The sequence below is a fragment of the Lissotriton helveticus genome, chromosome 4_1 (genome assembly GCF_964261635.1).
Source record: "Lissotriton helveticus chromosome 4_1, aLisHel1.1, whole genome shotgun sequence".
Taxonomy (NCBI): Eukaryota; Metazoa; Chordata; class Amphibia; order Caudata; family Salamandridae; genus Lissotriton; species Lissotriton helveticus.
The window spans coordinates 1,119,273,114-1,119,294,757 of NC_136063.1; the positions used below are offsets into that span (position 1 = coordinate 1,119,273,114).

The following is a 21,644-nucleotide window of genomic DNA, read 5'->3' on the forward strand; positions in this document are numbered from 1 at the left end:
TGGTATTGCAACAAACTGGGTGGGGTAGGGTCGTGGACCCTATGTCAGGAGGCCCTTCACCACTGGACATGGCTGGAAAATCAAGGCATTTCCTTGGTGGTTCAACACCTGGCAGGTTCTCTGAATGCCAGGGCGGACAAACTCAGCCGCAGGTGCATGATTTATCACGAATGGCGTCTTCACTCGGAGGTGGTGCAAGGTCTCTTTCAACAGTGGGGAGAGCCTTGGTTAGATCTATTTGCCACCGAAGAGAACGCGCAATGTCAGCCGTTCTACACGTTGGAATTTCCAAGGTGGCACTCACTCTGTAACGCTTTTCGTTGCGAGTGGAGTTGCGGTTTGTTGTATGCCTTTCCGCCGATACCACTTCTGCCCAGAGTGCTGAAGAAGATCAGGCGCGACCGGGCCCAAGTCATTCTTGTGGCTACGGATTGGGCACGAAGAGTCTGGTATCCTGAGCTGCTCAACATGGCCATGCATCCTCTGATCAGACTGACTCTACGGGAGGATCTTCTGTTGCAGCAGCAGGGGGCGGTCCTCCACCCGAACCTGTCCAGTCTCCACCTCCTTGTGTGGAGATTGAGTGGCGACAGTTGACATCTTTCGACCTGCCTACCGAAGTCTGTGAAGTAATCTTGGCAGCCAGGCGTCCCTCCGCTAAGATGGTATACACCTGCAGGTCAAACAAATTTGTGGCATTATGCACAGCTGTGGATCTCCTTTCTGCACCTCTCTCTGAAGTACATTTGTTCCTTCTCTCTTTAGTCCAGCAGCGCTCTGCTCTGGGCACTATCGGGGGCTATCTTTCAGCAATCTCTGCCTTCCTTCGGCTGCCAGGTCAGCCTTCTCTTTTCAAGTCCCTGGTAGTTAATCGTTTCTTGAAAGGCTTAACGCATCTCTTTCCTCCAATTCCTTTAGTGATGCCTCAGTGGGACTTGAATCTTGTACTGACTTACTTAATGTGCACTTCCTTTGAGCCGCTTCATAATTGTCCTTTACGTCTCAACTCTTAAGACTGCTTTCCTGGTGGCCATCACTTCTGCTAGAAGGGTGAGTGAGCTCCAGGCTCTTTCCTCAAAACCTTTCTTGTCTGTTCATCCCGGACAAGGTAGTTCTCCGTACCCGTCCATCCTTTCTTCCTAAGGTGGTCACTGCCTTCCACATCGGGCAGATCATTACTTTGCCCACCTTCTTTTCGCCTCCGCATCCTTCAAAGGAAGAGAAGAGGCTCCACCATCTGGACCCAAAACGTGCGCTCTCCTTCTATCTGAATCGCACAAAACAGTTCTGGGCGGATGATCAACTTTTTGTTGGCTACATGGGTGCAAAGAAGGGACGGGCCACCAGGGCGACGGCAGCCACTACTGCCTTGGGAAGAGGAGTGCGTCTGAATTACATCTGTCAAGCGGCCACATGGGCATCACTGCACACATTCACCAAACACTACTGCCTGGACAGCCAAGTCCAGAGAGACTGCTTCTTTGACCGTTCTGTTCTTCAGGACTTTCTGGTGGGACCTTGGTTCGCAGACCCTCCACCGGGTTTGGTATTGCTGGGGTATCTATTCTAAGGTAAGAAATCTATAACTAACATGTGTCTTTCAGATGCACAAGTTACTTACCTTGGGTAACAATATATCTGAAAGAAACATTAGTTATAGATTCCTTACCTCCCCACACATCCTCCCCGTTCTGCAAACTGATTTCTAGGGTTAAGGACATCCTTTCAAGGCCCTTGTTTTGTGCACCAATGGTCAGTGTCTTTCATGGCTCTGCTTTTTTTGGCATGAAAAGTTATGTACAGAACTGACGTCAGCGCACGAGGGCGGCGTCTAAGTAGCTACCTTGACATCATCCCGGCGACGCTGGCGACGAACGCGGAGCCGACGGACGCCACCTTCCGACGCGCAGAGGTACTGCTGACGAAAAAACTTTCCGGATTCAGTCTGACGTCTGGGGGTAATTCTAAGGTAAGGAATCTATAACTAACTAATGTTTCTTACAGATATATCGTTACCGAAGTTAACTTGTGCTTTATGCTGAATAGTGCTTATGTACTTGGGTTTCAATGAATGTGTTGTAGTGTTTGGGTATCTGAGTTATTCAGTCAAATATGTGTCTGTTTCATTTGTTCTTATTCTGTAAGTGCATAGATTAAGAGGAGGGAGGAAGTGGTAATGGCTTTGTTAATTGCCAGTAATATTTATTACACTCAGTCAAACCCTTTCTTTTACAGAGATGCGCTCTCCCTCCGTCTGCCATCTGGGACAAATTTCAGGCGTTTGTGAGACACCTTAGACACCCTCCAGTTGGGGAGTAGGAGATAGGATGGATACAATTTTGGTTTACAGCAGCAGAGGGCTTCTTGTACTGGAAGGACTGTGAAGAGTAAAGTAGCTAGGGTGTTTGTGGTAATATATAAAACAAGCATTGGCCAAGCCAAAAGGTCGGGGTCTAATGTGCTAACGACTAAATCATTAACATATTTTAGTGAAGCAAGTAGGAGGGCGCTAACAGGAGAAAACCTAGAGGGCTATCGTTATGAAGTAGTCCCTTATGCAGGTCACTGCAGGCACTGGACTAGTGGCGGAAGGATACAACCTAACAGCAAGTACCGTTAGGTGAGATGTGAATATTCTATAAGGCTTAGCCATGACATAATTGACAAAGTTTCAAGACAGTAGCTGAAAGAGACTGGTCGAAGAAAGTCAGTGGTTGAAAGTGAAGGACCCAAAGCCCACTGTTTCTGTATTGTTAGCAATAGGTACTAGGTCAAAGCTCAGATTTAAAAGCCCACTGCATCTATGTTTTTGGTACAAAAGGACTACTCCACAGTGATCTCCTCGAATATATATAGCCAGACACCAGACAGTACACATGAACTTAAGATTGCTTTATCTGCACCCTACAAGATAAAAACTGCATAACTTCTAAGCTTGACAGTTTATTTTTATGTGTAATGTTGTTATGGAAGCAGGACATAAACTTAAATGATAGCTGAGTTTAATTCTGCTTTTAGACATTTGCATATATATTTAACATATTGCTTTCCTTGATTATGTCTCAAACAATTAAAAAGCCCATTCAAACTTAGGTTTAGCTTAATTGCAACAGATAGTGAAAATTGGAAACTGGGAGTTGAATTATCATTTTTGCAGTTTCTGTCTCCTTTTTGAATACATTTTGAACTATTTTTTGGGAACATGGTATCTCAGAGGTCTTCTAAAATACAAAATATAGAACCTTGTGCTATGCATGTATTCCCTCAGCCAATTACTTTTTCATCATCTCTTGCACAAATGGGTCCACAGGCAATGCAATTATAATTCTTGCATATGCTTATATAGCACATAAATTTGCGAAGTACATGCCTGTCCTTTTCAAATAACCAGACACTAGCAAATGCAGAAACCTAATATTTTAGTTAAGATAAATGTATTTAAATCAGCGTTTGATGTTGTGCATCCTAATATTTAAATGCTACCATTCGAATGAGACACTAGTTTTCTGTCTCAGCTCAAAGTGGCAATTTATTTTACATCCGACAGGGTTGGGAGCACTACTTTGCACTCCTCGACCCTCATCTGTGCTACGGGAACATAGTTGATGGAAGTACCCAACGCTCCCCCTCACCCCCCCACCCTCCAAAGAAAATGACCATGCTGGATTTAAGGAGATTATTAGGCAATAAAGATGCATTTTATCTTGTCACATTTTCTGTTGCTAAATCTCTCAACATTGAGATTTCATTTCCACTTTCTTTCTCTACCTCTGGTTGAAAATTGAGAGGATTTTGTAAAGTGAACTATGTGACAATCTTGCTGGGGTACAGAAAGTGCTCAATGAAAGACTGTAGGGTGTATTTTTTTAAACATCTATAAATAAACTGTACAAATATTTAAAAAATATATCAGCAGATAGGAAAGCACAAATAAAGCACATTTGTTTGTAACTGAAGTTTGAAGGAAACAAAGATTTTATTAGGATCTAATTAATCAAGACACTTTACTTGGTGATGAGCACGTGGTATATATTTGCTGAAACCCAATTTCCACACATTATACTTTGTGCGCGATACAGTTTTGTCAGTACAATTGCATGTCTGTGAGATTTAGTGGCCACTTCAATGAAAAATGTGCTGTGTGTTACCACAACGGTACACTCCAAAATTCACCACGGACCCCGCATACTATACATTTAACGTTCTCCGGTTGCGTGGGTGTGGCTCTTTTGCTACACTTGTTTTTTGTGCGATGCTTGGATCTTCCACTAATTGTTGTAGCGTGCAAACATACTGACCACCTCCTGAACATGCTCAGATTAAAGATTTTTCTTATTTGCATATGTTCGTGCACATGCAAATCAGGGATCTATCAATTTCGAATGACCAGTACCTGTGTGTTTGATATTACAGAAGTTCTGTGATACCAAAATACACGCCTTTCATCCCAAAGGGCGCTGAGTGTTGCTTCTAAAACAGCGTAATTTATATTTCAAACTAATCACAGTACATGTTTTTTGTCGTTTCAGATACAAAAAACAAATCTTTATTCAGATTTGTATACAAATCCATAAAACAAAATACAATAAAAGCATGTAAAATCCACATAATATAAAGTTAACACCGAATGTGCCAGTCAATATATTTAAAAAAAGAATATTTTCAATGAAAGTCAATCAGTGGCGGCTGCTATTATTGCTTAGTGGTGGGTGGGAAACACAACCAAAACTAAATGCTCAATTAAAAATAATTTAAATGACACTTACATGCCGCTCCGACGGCTGCCACCTTGCTTCTCTCCTCTGCTCCTGGACTCCGACTGCGTAGGCTCCTAGATGCCAATCCCAGCACTTCTCTCATGGTGGGAATGGAATTCCAGCATGAAAGAAGTGCTGGGATTACTCTGAGAAGCTTTGTGTGCCACTCAGACAGTGCCTGGGAGCCTGGGGTGTGCAACACAGCTGGGTTTGAGAAGCTTAAGTGAGCATGTCTGTTTGGCCACCCTAAAACGGACGGCCAAATTGACATAAGCATTTAAAAGCTCCACCTCCGCCATGCCTGCTGAACAGGATTGCCTGGCACGCCCCACTGAAGTCTCGCGTTATCAGCTGTTAGACAGGCAAAAATAAAATGATAAAAGGCTTTCATTAACATTTTATTTTTCTTCTTTTAGCAGGGGGCGGCGCATCTCCGCCATTACGGGTTTGCCCCTAAAGTCAATACAGACCAAGACATAAAATAAATATGTTACATATAACAAAATCTTAAAATACTGGTAGTGACATTTGCTGAGAGTAACAAAGTTTTAAACGTAGCTCTACAATTCTTTGATTTTTCTTTATTGTGTAGATTGTCTCGATAGGTTAATGGATTATGCCTATGAAGTGCCATTGTTATAAATGCAAGAATCGTAAAGCATGTATAGAATTTGATAATTGTTAAAAAAAAAATAAGTGCCTCTTAAGGGAAAATAACACCTTGCAACAGGAAGAGAAGTTGTATTAAAAGCCCTCTAATGTTGCTGTAAAATTTACAGGGCAACAAAAAGTGTGATGTCGATTGTATTGCCTTAATATCGCACAGGTATCTAGGTAAATTCCGGGGCCACAAATCCGTTTTTGTGAAGAGGACTTAACAGTAGATTAACTGTTAGCGTAATCTAGTCAGTAGAAACCTATCTTAAACATTTTTCAATCCTACCAAGCACTTTTGTGTCGCCTGTTCAACATGGCCCATAGAGTATCTGTAAATTGTGGGTTTTCATTTTTCCTGGTGTTTTCTGCAGACATTCCTTTTTCCTACTAAAATTCATGTAATTTCCTTTTTACTTTATTTCAGGATACTATGGGGTTCTAGGGGATTCAAATCTTCCCCTAATTCATTTAATAAAATCTTACATTCTGCAGCCGCAGGATTTTATCAAAGTGGTCCAAGCACAAGCAGTTCCTAATGACCTCTTTAGTGAACTTGGTGCCCTTCTTTAACCAGATACCAACCACTTCTTCAGGATGCTAAGGTGAATGGTATCCTCTATATACTCCATGCCAAGTTCTTTATGTGCTGTAAAGGTGGGGTCGAGCTAGGCACTCCCAGGAGCCTCGGTAGGAAATATTTTTTGGGAGCTGCTGCAGGTTAGACTTTTCCCTGCCCCAAACCAGGGAACCATACAGGGATACCAGTAGGCATTTCTTCTATACAGCTTGATGATGTCTCTTATGGGCTTATTTCAAAGTTTCTTAAAAAGCTAAAAACTGCAGCAATAGCCCTAATACATTTTAATTGAGCTATTTCCATGTGAGATGACCAATCACCTTTATGGGAGAATGCAATACCCAAGTAGCTAAAACCTTTTAGCTCTTCTAATTTTTGTCGCGGAATATAAACACTCTTCCCAAATCTCTTCTTTTTCCTACAGGCCATGATGTATGTTTTACCTAGGTTCAACTTTAGATCTCTGTTCGCAATAAAATTTACAAAATTGTAAATCAACCGCTGGAGGCAATTTGCTGTCCTGTAGACGAGCACCGGATCATCATCTTAAAAAAAAATAGGAGTGAGTCAGGCACCCACCCTTGGGGCATCAGCATTCTGCAGAAAACAGCCCACCCCGTTAATGAATAAGGAGAACAATAGAGGAGCAAGCACACATCCCTGCCTGATCCCCTGGGTCCCTCGTAACTTCTCTGTGTGTTCTCTATTACTACCATAATGCACGGATGACGTTAGACAGGGATACAACTGGGAGGGAAAACAATATCAGTTAGGGCACTGATATTCATTAATACTTGCCATAATTTGGCATGGTTCACAAGATCAAAAGCACTTGACAGGCCTGCAATGCACAGGTATATGTGCCCTTCCCTTGCCAGAGTATATTTACTAATGAGGTGCAGGTTTATCTCCTGTTCCCCAGTATCTATAGCCTTTCTGAACCAAAACGGAATGTCTGACAAAATATCGTTTTCCTGGGCTTAGGTTCTAGCCTTGCCAGATCACTCTATCCATTAGTTTAATTGAATAATCTAAAAGTGATATGGGCCTGTTGCACTTGGCATCACCTCTGTCCCCCTTTTCAAAGATGGACAATCACACTTTCTACTAAGGTTTTAGAGGTGTGACCATTTGCAGCAGCATTAAAAATGTGGGTGAGGATCGGAACCCATATAGAGGGATGTGACTTAAAGGCATCCACAGGAACCCCATCAAGCCCCAAGGCTTTTCCTAATACACTGTTCTTTAGAGTTAAATTAACTTCTTCCATAGTAATTATCTCTAAAGGCACAAAATTAATGGGACTAGGAGCATCCTTGGTGCATCCGTAAGGCCTTCTGTACGCCTTTCTGCCCATACCACTCCTGCCCAGAGTGCACAAGAAGATCAGGAGCGACCAGGCTCAAGTCATCCTTGTGGCTCAGGACTGAGCACAAAGAGTCTGGTATCCCAAGCTTCTGCAAATCAGCATTGATCCTCCGGTCAGGCTGCCTCTTGGTGAGGATCTTCTGTCGCAGCAGCAGGGGAGGGTCCTCCACTCGAAACTTTCCACTCTTCTCCTCCTTGCGTGGCGACTGAGCTGTGATACTCGACAGCTTTCAACCTTGCTGCTGAAGTCGATGAGGTTATGCTGGCAGCTAAGATTCCCTCCATGAAGTCGGTATATGCCTGCTGGTGGCAACATGTTTGTAAATACTGTAAAGAGCGATCTGTTGACCCTTTGTCTGCCTCCCTATCAAATGTTCTTCTTTTCATTCTTTCATTGGCCCAGTAGGTCTCTGCTTGGCGCACTCTGAAAGGCTACCTTTCAGCCCTGTCTGCTTTCCTTTGGCTACAATTCATCCGTCTCTATATAAATCTCCTCTTACACAGAGATTTTTAAAGGGGCTTACTCATCTGTTTCCCCCTTCTTTTATTATGCCACAATGGGACCTTAATTTGGTCCTTACCTTTTTGATGTGTGCACCGTTTGGAACTATGGAAAATTTCCCCCTTCAGCTGCTCACTATCAAAACAGCCTTTTTAGTAGCCATAACTTCAGCCAGAAGGGTTAGCGAATTGCAGCTCTGTCTTCCCAGCCTCCTTACCTGACTGTCTTTCCGGACAAGATAGTGCTCCTTAGTGGGTCGTCTTTTCAGCCTAAGGTGGTAACACCTTTCCATTTGGCTCAGTCTGTTACTCTGCCTACCTTCAATAAACCTTGCATCCTTCCAAGGAAGAGGAGCGTCTTCGCCCTCTGGACACAAAAAGAGCATTATCATTCTACCTTGATTTCACTAAAGAGTTCCGGATGGACGACCAACTCTTCATAGGGTATGTTGACGCAAAGAAGGGGTGAGCAGTTCGGAAGAGGACCATTTCACGCTGGGTCATTCTCTGCATTCAAATTTGTTACGCCTTGGTGAAGAAACAGGGCTCATTCGACCGGGGCGAAGGAAGCCACCACAGCACTTTAGTGTGGTGTCCTGGTTAATGACATCTGCCAAGCGGCCACGTGAGCATATCTGCACATGTTCAGCAGACACTATTGCCTGTATTCTCAGGTCCGCAGAGAAGGCCTCTTTGGCATCTCTGTCTTGAAGGATTTCTTGGTTTAAAACCATTTAGCAGTCCCTCCTCCAGGGATGGTATCGCTTGGGTATCTGCTCAAAGGTAAGGAATCTGGCTAGATGTCTCTATCAGATGGACAAGTCACTTACCTTCAGTAACGTCTTATCTGGTAGACATGACCTAGCCACAGATTTCTTAACGACCCACCCATCCATCCTCCCCCCACTGTGGATTGGTTTAGTGTCGGGGCTATCTCCTCCTCAGGGCCTAGTTATTTTTTAACCCACCATGGTCAGTCACTTCATGGCTCAGTGCGATGGGGTGACGCTTATATAGATGACGTTGACTTCACAACAATGACGAACCCGACGCCTACGACATCACGCGGAGTTGACCGACACCATCCTTCAGCGCGCGGGGTACTGCTATAAAAAGCCATCCGGATCCAGCCCGATGCCTGGAAGTTCAAAGGTAAGGAATCAGCGGCTAGATAATGTTTATACCAGATAAGGCATTACCGAAGGTAAGTAACTCATCCATTATACATGAATATCCCAACCTACTGTTTTGACTAACGGCAGTTAAAGAGAGTACATTCTAGCACATTAATCACATGAATATTATTTTGGCATGCTTCTTTGCATGGTTCCTTCACTGTATTCCAATCTCATCTTTTTCATTTTTTTATTTTTTATCAACCTTCAGATTTCTGTTTGCAAACTGCCCTACATTCCCATTTTTACTATGTCTCCCCTCAGCGAAAAATCTCCCCTCTTATCTTACGACCCTTGCATCCATTTATACCGTACCACCCACAGGCCTCGAAAAATCATAAAAATGTCCCTAGACCTGCAGGTCTAGTGACTTAAATATTCTACCTGACCTAATTATAATGCTCTTGACCCATAAACTGGTCTCAAAATATGTGATCCTGTGCAAACAATTTAATTTACGAGCCACCATTTTCTTATTTATCAAATATGACAACACCTTTAAATGCGAAAGTTCAGCATATCTGCTGAGCAAAAAACATTTGTAGGATTTAATAGACTGAACTTTTGCTCCATATACAGTACAAATCTAGCGACATATTGGATACATGTGACTGCTGACTTGCCTATTACTTCAGTAACCTCATTGTCATCAGGGCAGGTGCAGGAATGTTTTGTAAATCATGTTTAAATGCTATCATTTTTAATTAATACATACCTGAAGCATGAAGTGGTAGCACACTTATTTGCAATCAGCAGATTTTCGATTGAAATGGCCACAACATTTCCCACTGACTTATGGTTTTGCCGATAAAAACATATAGTGTACAATGTTTGGAAATCGAGTTTCTGTAAATATGTCATTTGCACATCACCAAGTAAAGTGTTCTGATTTGTTTTGCTCCTACTTAAATATTTGTTTTCATCACACTTCTGAATTACAAAATAAATGTTCTTTTGTAGTTCTTGATATATTATGAAATACTTATCCTATTTATTTACAGGCTATTTAAATGTTGTGTGTTCGAAAAAAACTGACATATTTCGGCCTTTTGTTTCACAATGATTGTCAGACAGCTTACTTGACAAAAACCTTCAGGATAAGAATCAATTACTAAAAAGAACAAGCATTTGCAATACAATCGGTCTCGCCTTTGGGACCTTATATGTATTGAGCTATGCAGCACATTAGCTTGGGTGCTGAAACATCTACAGTTCTTTAACACAGAGGGAAAGTAAGCACCAAACTGCGTGACATGCCAGGTATGGGAACACATGGAGACAAATATTGCCTTTCAGCAGAAAATGGTATAGTCCAGAGCTCTGTTTTTAATATAAGATCAGGGCCTTCGGTGGTCATATCACTTAAAATACAAGATTTGAAAAAACTATTATTGTCTATGGGTGCTGTTGGAAGACAATTTCTAGGGACTGGAATCTAGAGAATGCTAAAGTGATTCTGATATTTTACTGACCTCTGCTGGTCCTTTTCTTTGAAGAAAATTAAATAGAGGCAGGTGCCAGATAAATAAATAATAAGAAAGACCCACATAAGAAAGCAATTATGGTATTTTACTGACCTTTACTGGTCGTTTTCTATTAAGACAGTTAAATAGAGGCAGTTGAACAGAAAAAAAAGTCCCTAAGCGGAAGCAGACAAGTCCTAGGGCCGATCTCCAAAGCCCACAAAGTACATACACGTATAAGCATATACTAAAGTATATAAAAGAGGTCTTAAATGCTCGACCTAAAACTGATATTTGATCTCTGTCCTTGAATGGACAGCAAATGTGTCAAGATAAAAACAAGATTTAAAGGTGTCTTTATTGCTCATTCACTTTCTGAATGAACAGAAAACACCTGTTCCTTCCAGCTTAAGTTCACTCACCAGAATGGAGAAGTAGGTGCTAAAAATAGTTCAACCTGATATGATCTGACTGGCCATAGTGAATGGGCGAGTAGATTTTTTGAGGTGTGACCCACAAGCCATAAGGGATAATCATTTTACTTCAAGCTGCTGATAATCAAACAGGAATTAGTAACTGCCCACCCACACCTTTCTACAAACAAAGGCAGTTTAACGCCAAATCCTGTCAGTGTACCACTAGTGGAATAGACTAGTCCTTATCCAACATCACTAGTATTATTTGCATTGCTCTGCTTGGTAAAGTAATCTGTGTCATGCTCCCATTGTTTCATCAATTTAGAGGCCTCCTCTTTGGAAGGACTTAAAAAAAGTATGGCCTTTTCTCAAATTTTTAGTCTGGCTGGTTCTTGAAGATACACTTGAGCCCCAGTTGCCTTTAGTGCTTTAATAATTTCCGACAGACGTCATCTCCTTTTAATAGTCCCACGAAAAAATCTGATAGAACAATAAAAGAAGTTTAACTGGCCATTACAGGTGTGGTAGGACTTGCTTGACACAACTGAAAGTTCCCAATGTGAATCAAGAAAGGCTGAGGTCTGATATTAGAAGAAGCATGAGATCAGGAATTGGGGCAAATTTAACTTCTGTAACCTCACTGAATTTAAATGCCATTGTCCCAATTACCCTGCTCAGGGAATGCTTTTTGAATCATATTGACAATCAAGGACCAGTCCCTCCTAATCCTTCAGGAATACCTAGCACTGGCAGATTATTCCACCAATGCCATTTTCAAGTTCTTCAATTCTCCACTAGAATTCCTGGATTTGTTATGTATGACAACAGACTGTGTTTGACAGAAGTACTGTCTCCTCCTGGGTGTTGGCAGTGCAGTTTTGGAGCTTTGCAGTTCTTTCTGTTACTGGCATAGCTGCATCATGAAATAGGAACGTATGTCCATAAACCCCTTGTGTGAAGATTTCAGAACCTCCAGAGCCACATTTCTGCACACAGGGTTACACCTGAGAGATCTTCACTCCTCATTTATGCTTTTGAAGACTTCAGCACTGTTTTTCCTCTAAGCAATAGGGTGCAGGAAAACTAGAGGGGTTCTCGCACTTTGAAGAGTCTCAAAATCCAGAGCGTTGCATATGAAGGAAAGAATGCAGGTCTTGGGAAACTGCCCTTTCAACACAGAACAAGTAGGAAGCACTCTTGCCCATTGAGGAACATGCAGAGCCGCACACAGATGTGGCAATGGGTATGATACCCGACTGACGGAGAATCAAAGCGAACGTGCAAATAGAAAAATGCATTTGAACACAACAGAACAAGGCCGATTTATACAAGACAGTATTGCAGTAGTAATATTAATGGATATGAAAGAGTGGCAGCACACATCATATGCCAAATGAAGAGTGGAAAGGGGTGATGGCGCTGGTAGCGTTCTCAGCAGCAGTGGTGTTCTTGAGCTCACTGCTAGTGTCATAAATGAAAGTAAGATGACCCAGAAAAGGTTTAGTAGTTTATTCTTCGCATAAGTCAGCACCACCAAAGGGCACTATGTCAACAACAATGTTGCAGTTCCAACTGACAGGAGATGGAATGTTGGTGGCAAAATGTTCTTAGGTTCTAAGGTAAGCATGAGGGCAAAAGAGGAGGAGAATGGCAAGAGGAGATATGCAACTAGATGGAAAGAAATGGAAGGGAACAATACTCTATACTTTTCCTGGCTATCGTGTGAAATAGTGACTAGAGATGTAGAAGTCATTGTGGTCTGATGATCATGATATCCTGGTCAGGCGATGTAGAGGATGTCCCGTAACGGGGTTACACCTGACTCAAGTTTGATGCAACTTTGGGGCAGCACAGGATAGGGCGTGCCTGTCAAACCTAGCAAATGAAGGTGGCAAAAGCTAAAAATTAACCACAAGAGAGAACCATGGGAAGTCAAACAAGTACAAGCCATAGCTTATAGTGTTTGCAAGCTGTCTGGTGGCAGAAAGACAAAACACATTTCAACAAAGACACATGTAGCCTGGCATTTGTGTCTCCATGCCTGTGGAAAGATTGAAACAAGGCTGTAGCACAACCTATGTGCATACAGTAGCCTGGCTGGAAGTGTTCATGTTGATGGAGTTGTAGCATGCCAAGTATGTGTAGGAAGAAGGAGCAACTGTAACCTGGGTACCTAACGAGGAGAGACCACTGTCGGTGTTGAACGTTGATATGAGACATTCTGACCCACTGAAGGGAAAGACTTAGTATTCTGTAGCAAGGCAGTGATTGCTACTGTGTTGGACTGTGTCACCGCCATTGGACTGCTTGATGTATAAATAAAGCTGACTGACAATCATAATTTCAGAATTACTCTGTACTTTTTGCCCTTTGGCAAATGGGCCGGTAGAATGCATGAAAATGACTGAAGGGGTCTGTAGCAAACAGGATCATTGTTACTTAGGTTGTCCATATAATCTGAAAGAGACTTCTAGCTGCAGGTTTCTTATCTCATAATATTCCCCAGGTGTTCGACTAGATTTGGAAAATCTTGAACAGTACCTCTGCATGCCAGTAGGTGGCACTGAATGGCTTCGTGTCTGCATTGTCCGTGCCTGAAGTGAATAGGCACGCCCATTATAGACACCACCCCAGCGCACTGACCTCAGTTAATTTCTTACTGTGCCATCAGCGTAGATCCAGAAGCTACCTCAGTTGTTTTTTGACAAATTTTCAACATTTATTTGACCTTTTTGAGCTTTTTTGCTCAGATTGTGCCGTCCGGATGGCCCCTAAGAAACCTATGGTTTTTAAACCCTGTGGAGCCTGTCAAAGCGCATCTCTGTGACAGACCACCCACCTGATTTACTTGTGGTTCCTGGAGCGGGCCATGACTCCTTGTCCTGCACTTACTGCCATATCCCAAAAGCAATCCTACAGCATGCGATGAAGCTTCTGGTCTTTTTACACCAGACTGCTCCACACTGCTCCAGGTCCCAGTTGTGCAGAAGGTCACTTCTCTCGGAATTGTTCCCGCCGATCATCCTCAGGGTCAAAGTAATCATCGGTGATTCCCACAAGAAGAAGATGATCAAAAAGTTGAGGCATTCTTCAAATTGGCCACACCGGTCCAAGTCATCAGATGAGGTGCAGGAACAACATCGCAACTCTAGGCCCCATTTGCACATGCTCCCTGCGGAGCCAGAGTCTGCTCCGTGCCACCCTGAATTTCCCTGCCCAACTCAAGGAATTTTGTGAGTCCATGCACCTCAACTTTGTGTAGCCGGACCCTTATAGGATGTCACCGGGCCCCACGGGTTCAGGAGGTGCTTTAACTTGGATACCGCCCATGGGTTTGCCCTCAGCACCCTTTGGGCCATGGCCTGCCTCTTTGGCCCGTTGGGCAGCCTTTGGGCAGTGCGGGTCCGACTGGGGGTTCTCAGCCTTTTGCGTCGGCAGCTCCAGCCGCGATATTGTCGATGACTCCGGCCTTGGCGCCGCAAGACCCCCATAGATCCATGCATGGATCCCAGCCGATGTCGGTTGACCTCGTACGACCTCCACTGACATCGACGTCTACGGCACTGGCGCGGACAGGGGCCGGCCCCCCCGGCCGATGAGGTCCCCGGCTTCCACCCCGACGTGGAGACGGTGCCGTACCGTTGTCGATCGATCCTATTTCCGATGCCAATGGGGAATTTTTATCCCTCTCTCCATCCTCACCCATCTTTCCCACCTGCCCAGCAGGTTATGGAGGAAGGGGAGGACTGGGAGGTGTCTGAAGACCCTCTCTCAGCCCAATGCCAGCTAGACCCGGACTGGGCAGAGGATTTTGGGGATGCCGGTGATCAGGATTTCTCACCAGAACCTGGTGCACTGTCTCCTTCAAACGTGGCTGCGGAGGAGGGTGATACTTATTCAGTGGTGATGCATAGGGCAGCAGAGGCTCTCCATCTTGAGCTCCCTACAGTAGCCATCAGGACTAACCTCCTGACAGAAGTGCTTCGGCCGGCGGCTTCCTCTGCGGAGCCGCTGCTGCCCTTTAATGATACACTTTCGGACGTCCTTTTGGGCACCTGGTCCAGGCCCAACACAGGGGCTATCGCCCGGGCGACCCCATATTCCTCTCCCAAAACAGCATGCGTCTTGGGCCATTATTCCCACTCTGTGTGGGATACGGTGGCGCAGGTGCTGCCTCAGTTTCCGAGGAGGCGCGGACAGTGCTCTCCCAGGCTATTGCTCAGGGGAGAGATGCAGCGAAGTCCACGAATCGTTGTGGCCTTGACACCGCTGTCTCGCTGGGCAGAGTGATTTCCACGACAGTGGCGCTACCCCATCACGTATGGCTGAGAACCACTGACTTTTCAAGCGATGTCCAGAACAGCCTGATGGGCATGCCCTTTGATGGCACTCGCCTTTTTGGCAACAAGGCAGATAGTGTGTTGGAGCTTTTTAAGGACTTGCGAGCTACGGCCAAGTCCTTGGGCCTTTCCGCCACGCATCCGCCTCCGCCTTATGCTTTTCGCTCCTTTCGTGGCCATGATAGGGGCGCCCCAACACGTTCACTTCAGAGCCACAGGCCGCAGCAGCAGCATTCTCAGCTCTGACGTCCGACTCCCAGAGGCGGGTCAGGGGGCCAGAGGGCGGGTCAGTCCACTTCCACCACTGCCCCAAAACCTTCATAGACTGGTTTTTCAGGCCCATCAAACACCAGTGGGCGGCAGGATTCGCCATCACCTCCCCCGCTGGAGCACCATCATTTCGGATAGGTGGGTTTTACAAATAGTCCTCAGTGGCTACTCCCTCCCCTTCGAGACTACCCCTCCAGCCATGCCACCCCAGTACCACCGCAAGTCGGGGGGTCACTTAGCACTTCTTCAACAGGAAGTCACGGCCCTCTTGGACAAGGGGGCCATCGAGCGCGTTCCAACACCAGAAGTAGGGCGTAGTTACTCACACAATTTCTTGTGCCCAAGAAGGACCGGGGCCTGCGTCCTATCTTGGACCTCAGGGAGGTAAATCGCTTCCTCCGGAAGGAGAAGTTCAAGATGCTAACTCTGGCTCAGGCCTTGTCTGCCCTGGATCCTGGAGACTGGATGCTAGCGTTGGACCTGCAGGACGCATAATTCCACATTCCCATCCTGCTGGCCCACATTAGTTACCTGCGGTTCACAGTAGGTCACAAGAACTTTCAGTTTACCGTGCTCCCCTATGGCCTCACCAGTGCCCCTCGGGTGTTCACGAAAGTGATGACAGGGGTTGCAGCTCATTTGGGCAGATCAGGGATTTCAGTCTTCCAATATCTCGGCGACTTGTTGTGGAAGGCGGGCTCGCCCCAGACAGTCGTCTCCCACCTCCAGACTACGGCCGATCTCCTGCACTCGCTGGGGTTCTCCATCAACGTGTCAAAGTCACACCTGTGCCCCTCTCAGAAGCTCCTCTTCATCGGAGCGGTTCTGCACTCGGCGCAGTTTCGGGTTTATCCTCCCGCGCAGCGGGTTCGGGATATTCAGGCTCTGATTCTGATCTTTCAGCCTTTATCCCGAGTCTCGATCAGGTTGACGCTGCGGCTCCTGGGCCTGATGGCCTCCTGCATCCTGCTGGGGCATCACACCAGGTGGCGGATGCGGGCTCTGCAGTGGGACCTGAAGTTTCAGTGGACACAGCATCAGGGCAACCTGTCCGACCACGTCAGAATCTCGGAGGGCACTGTGAGACAGTTGCAGTGGTGGCTCACGGACCGCGATTGGGTCAGTGGCAGATCCCTCTCGCTTCCCCAACCGGAGCACGTAGTAGTGACGGATGCATCCCACCTGGGATGGGGGGCCACATAGGAGAGGCGGAGATCAGGGGCCTCTGGTCTCCGGCGGAGTCCCGGCTCCATTTCAACCTTATGGAGCTGTGGGCGATCTGGCTTGCACTGAAGGCATTCCTTCCCTCTGTCCGGGGAAGTGTAGTGCAGGTATTCACGGACAACACCACCGCCATGTTGTACTGCAACAAACAGGGCGTGGTGCTGTCGTGGATGCTTTGTCAGGAGACTCTGCGCTTCTGGACATGGCTGGAACACCAGGGCGTCACCCTGGTGGTTCAACACTTGGCAGGTTCCCTGAACGCCAGGGCAAGCTAACTCAGCCGCCTTGCATGGTGGATCACGAATGGCGTCGGAACTCGGACGAGGCGCAAGGTCCCTTTCAGCAGTGGGAAGAGCCTTGGTTAGATCTATTCGCCACTGAAGAGAACGCGCAATGTCATCAGTTCTGCGCGTTGGAATTTCCAAGGAGGCACTCGCTCGGAGCCGCTTTTCGTCGCGAGTGGAGTTCCGGTCTATTGTATGCCTTTCCACCTAACCACTTCTGCCCAGAGTGCTGAAGAAGATCAGGCGAGACCGGGCCCAAGTCATTGTGGCTCCTGACTGGGCACGAAGATACTGGTATCCCGAGCTACTCAGCACGTCAGTCGATCCCCCGATTTGTCTGCCGATTCAGGAGGACCTTCTGTCGCAGCAGCAGGGGACGGTCCTCCACCCGAACCTGTCCAGTCTCCACCTACATGCTTGGAGATTGAGCGGCAACAGTTGAGGCCATTTGACTTGCCTCCTGATGTCTGTGATGTTATTCTGGCAGCCAGGCGTCCCTCCACAAAGATGGTATACGCCTGCAGGTGGAACAAATTTGTGGCATGGTGCACAGCAAAGGTTGTGGATCCCCTTTCTGCCCCCCTTTCAGAGGTTCTCCTCTTCCTTCTTTCTCTTGCCCAGCAGGGCTCTGCTCTGGGCACTATCAAAGGCTATCTCTCTGCCATTTCAGCCTTCTTAAGGCTTCCTGATCAGCCTTCTCTTTTCATGTCCCCTGTTGTAAATAGATTCTTGAAAGGCATCACACACATATTACATAACGTTGTAGGTAATAAACCTGCAGCAGTTTTTCCCATAACAAAATTTGTGTGGTGTGTATTCATTTGCATGCATGCTAAGTGCTTGGGGGTGGGGAGCGCTGTCGCCATGATGGTACTATGCGGCTGTCCGAGGCCACTCAAGAGGGTGGCCCTCTAGTGCCATCGGGCATTCCACACACCCCTTTCTTCCCAAAGGGGCAGGGACTCTCGGGGAGTCCCCGCCTGGGCACGGGCAGTGCCGCGTCATGTTCGGTGCGCGAGGCGGGGGGTATATATGTCCCACTCACCACGCTAACGACCTCTTTGTCGTTGCACCGGACACGCGCGGCTACGGCCTCGCGGGACACTTGAACCTTGTACTGACTTATCTGATGTGCGCTCCCTTTGAGCCACTTCATAACTGTCCTCTTCGTCACCTGACTATTAAAACTGCATTCCTGTTTGCCATCACCTCTGCCAGGAGAGTGAGCGAGCTCCAGGCTCTGTCTTCTAAGCCCCCTTTCCTCTCTGTCCATCCGGACAAGGTTGTTCTGAAAACTTGTCCTTCTTTCCTGCCCAAGGTGGTTACAGCCTTTCATATCGGGCAGTCCATCACCTTGCCCACCTTCTTTCCGCCTCCACATCCCTCGAAAGAGAGGCTCCACCGCCTGGACCCAAACCGTGCGCTCTCCTTTTATCTAGACCGCACATGCCATTTCCGGGTGGACGACCAGCTCTTTGTTGATTACGTGGGCGCTAAGAAGGGACGGGCGGTGCACAAGCAGACCATCTCTCGGTGGGTCGTTTGGTGCATCAAGGTCTGTTACTCCTCGGCAAAAAAGGAGCCTCCGGTGGGGCTGTGCGCCCATTCCACTCGGGCCACGGCGGCTACTACTGCCCTGGGTCGGGAAGTCCCCTTGCAGGACATCTGTCAGGCAGCTACGTGGGCCTCGCTGCACACGTTTGCTAGGCACTACTGCCAGGACAGCCAAGTCCGGAGAGATGGCTTTTTCTGCCATTCTGTTCTCCAGGACTTTCTGGTGTTCTCTTGGTTCGCAGACCCTCCACCGGGGTTGGTATTGCTGGGGTATCTATTCTAAGGTAAGGAATCTAACACTAACCTGTTTCTTTCAGATGCACAAGTTACTTACCTTCAGTAACGATATATCTGTAAGAAACAGTAGTTAGTATTAGATTCCTTACCGCCCCACCCATCCTCCCCGTTCTGCGAACCGATATCTAGGGTTAAGGTCATCCCATTTCAGGGCCCTAGTTTTTATGGCACCAGTGTTGGTTTTTATCATGGGTCTGCGTTTTCTGGCGCGGAAAAGCTGTGTATAAGAACTGATGTCAGCGCGCGAGGACGACGGACACGGAGCCGCAGATGACGCCTATCGACGCGCAAGGGTACTGCTGACGAACAAACTTTCCGGATCCAGTCTGACGCCTGGGGATATTCTAAGGTAAGACATCTAACACTAACTACTGTTTCTTACAGATATATCGTTACCGAAGGTAAGTAACTTGTGCATATATATATATACATGATGTGTGTGTACATTCACAAAATATTAATTTAAGAGACTTTCTTAATCATATTATGACTTTTTTTTTTTAGAGTGGTAAAGAGCATACTGTTACACATCTCCAGTACGTTGCATGGCCTGATCATGGTGTTCCGGATGACTCCTCTGACTTCTTGGACTTCGTAAACTGTGTGAGGGAAAAAAGAGTGGAGAGCGAACCAGTTCTTGTACACTGCAGGTAATTGATTGCTCATGCTTGCAGGAAGAAACCACAAAAGCAACCATTTAGTGCCTTTTCCTAAAAAATTTAAATTCTCTTCCCTACAATAAGGAGAGGCATTGTAAAGCTTCTTCTTCTCAGAATTCCTGCGGTCAACTGAGTAATACCCTATTGCTTCCACAAAGCAGGTCTAGCTTTCCCCCACAAACGTTTTCTCGAACATTCAAAAAGTATTGTATTCATCCACCCTTAGAAATATGTACATGTCCTTGCATCTGTTTCTAGTCCGAATTAGCTTGTGTTTCCATCATTAGGTAGTAACAAGAACTCTGGTCCCTCTGCACTTTATGCCTGATGCCACAATAATTCAGGATCTTTAGTAAATAAGGTTCAAGTGGTTAGATACTTTATTGTAAAGCAGATATATATTGTTCAAAAAGAGGTAGTATACAATTTAGATCTGATCGATCACCAGAGGAGAAAAAGGAATGGCACCAAGAAGCTCATGGAATTTGTATTATTGCTGGTATCTGCTGAGGACTTTGAAGAGATTATTGGCAACCTTAGCCCCCAGGACCAGACAGGCCTTTTATTTCGCTGGGCATTTTCCCACAGAGTTGGTGCCCCTGCCTTTCTGTCACTTTCCCGAGCTCCCCTAGTTTAATTGCAACAGGCACAGATAGGCTTAAAGGAAGGGAGAAAGAGAGGGGGTGAGGGAAGTTTAAGGTTGAGAGAAAGCAACCAGAGAGGGAGAAGAGGCAAAGAAGAGGAGAGAGAGAGAGAATTGATGGAGGGAAAGGGAGAGACTGTATGAGAAGATGACAGGAGCATGGCTGGTTTGAGCTCTTTTTTGCCAGGGCCACTTTGGTTCCCTAGTCAGGCCCCTTTGGTCTCACTCAATACCCAAGAGGCCTGTTCACCACCAGTGTAATGAAGGACTGTACCCACTCATTGTTGGACTTTACTTTAAAGCTGGTAAATACCTTATACTCTACATAAAAATCAGCTATGCATTGGCGAAGAAGCAGCCTTCAGAAGACTTGGGGACTCACTCTACCAGAGCCAAGGCTGCAACTACTTTGTTAGCACACGGAGTGCCTGTTCTCGAAATTTGTCAGGCAGCCACATGGGTGTCACTTCATATCTTCACGAAGCTCTGCTGACTGGATTGTCAGGACAGTTGAGAGGGGCACTTTGTCCGCTCAGTCTTGCAGGATGTCTTGATATAAGTCAGTTTGCAGCCCTTCCACTGAGGCATCTATTGCTGTGGTATCTATTCTAAGGTAATTAATCTGTGGTTAGATGTCTCTTCCAGAAGACCAAGTTACTTATCTTCAGTAATGCCTTTTAATGGTAGACTCTATCCAACCACAGATCCTTACCAACCCTTCCTTCATCCCCACTTTGTGAATTGCACTTCCTCATATGGAAGGTCCTATTCAATCCATCACACTGGTAAGAAATATTCTGATGTGGCTCAGCTGCTGTGGGGGTGGAATATATCATGAAGGAAACTGATGTCATGGTGATGGATGGTGCCTAGATAAGCACCATGCACATCATATGAGGCGTGGACGACAACGCTGAGCAGTTGGTGCTATCTACCATTGAGCAGAGACACTGCTCAAGATTTTCCGGATTCATTCTGATGCTTGGATAATATGTTAAGGTAAGGAATCTTAGGGTAGATAGTCTCCACCAGAAAAGGAGTTACCATAGTTAAGTAATTTGTTCTTTAGGGAAACGATTGTGCATCAATAATAATCAATAATAAACAGGATCTTTTTTTGCAAACCTGAATCAAGATAGCATTCAGCCGTGAGCTGTTTAAAGTGCAGTAGTAGAGTTGGAGTCCTCAATGTAATAATCCTAGTAGCCTTGGCAAGTGAACGATACCAATGAAACTATCAAATCTGAAAGGAACACATTAGTGATAGATTCCTTACCTTAGAATCCCCAGGCGTCAGACTGGATCCGGAAAGTTTTCCGTCAGCAGTACCCCTGCATGTCGGAAGGTGGCGCCGTGCGGCTCTGCATCCGTCGCTGGCATCATAGGCGCCAAGATGACATCACGGAGACTACTTAGGCGCCACCCATGCACGCTGACGTCCGTTCTTTTTTTTTTCGTG

General features: G+C 45.9%; 1 protein-coding gene across 6 annotated transcripts in view; it reads left to right on the plus strand.

Annotated features, from left to right (window-relative positions):
- Nucleotides 1–21,644, plus strand: part of PTPN3 (protein tyrosine phosphatase non-receptor type 3) — a 1,880,479-nt gene that overhangs the window by 1,769,141 nt on the left and 89,694 nt on the right. For all 6 annotated transcript variants that reach the window (XM_078687727.1, XM_078687724.1, XM_078687726.1 and 3 more), the window contains one exon: nucleotides 19,388–19,533. In XM_078687727.1, coding sequence (XP_078543853.1) covers nucleotides 19,388–19,533 — 146 coding nt within the window. The remainder of the gene's footprint in view (nucleotides 1–19,387; nucleotides 19,534–21,644) is intronic.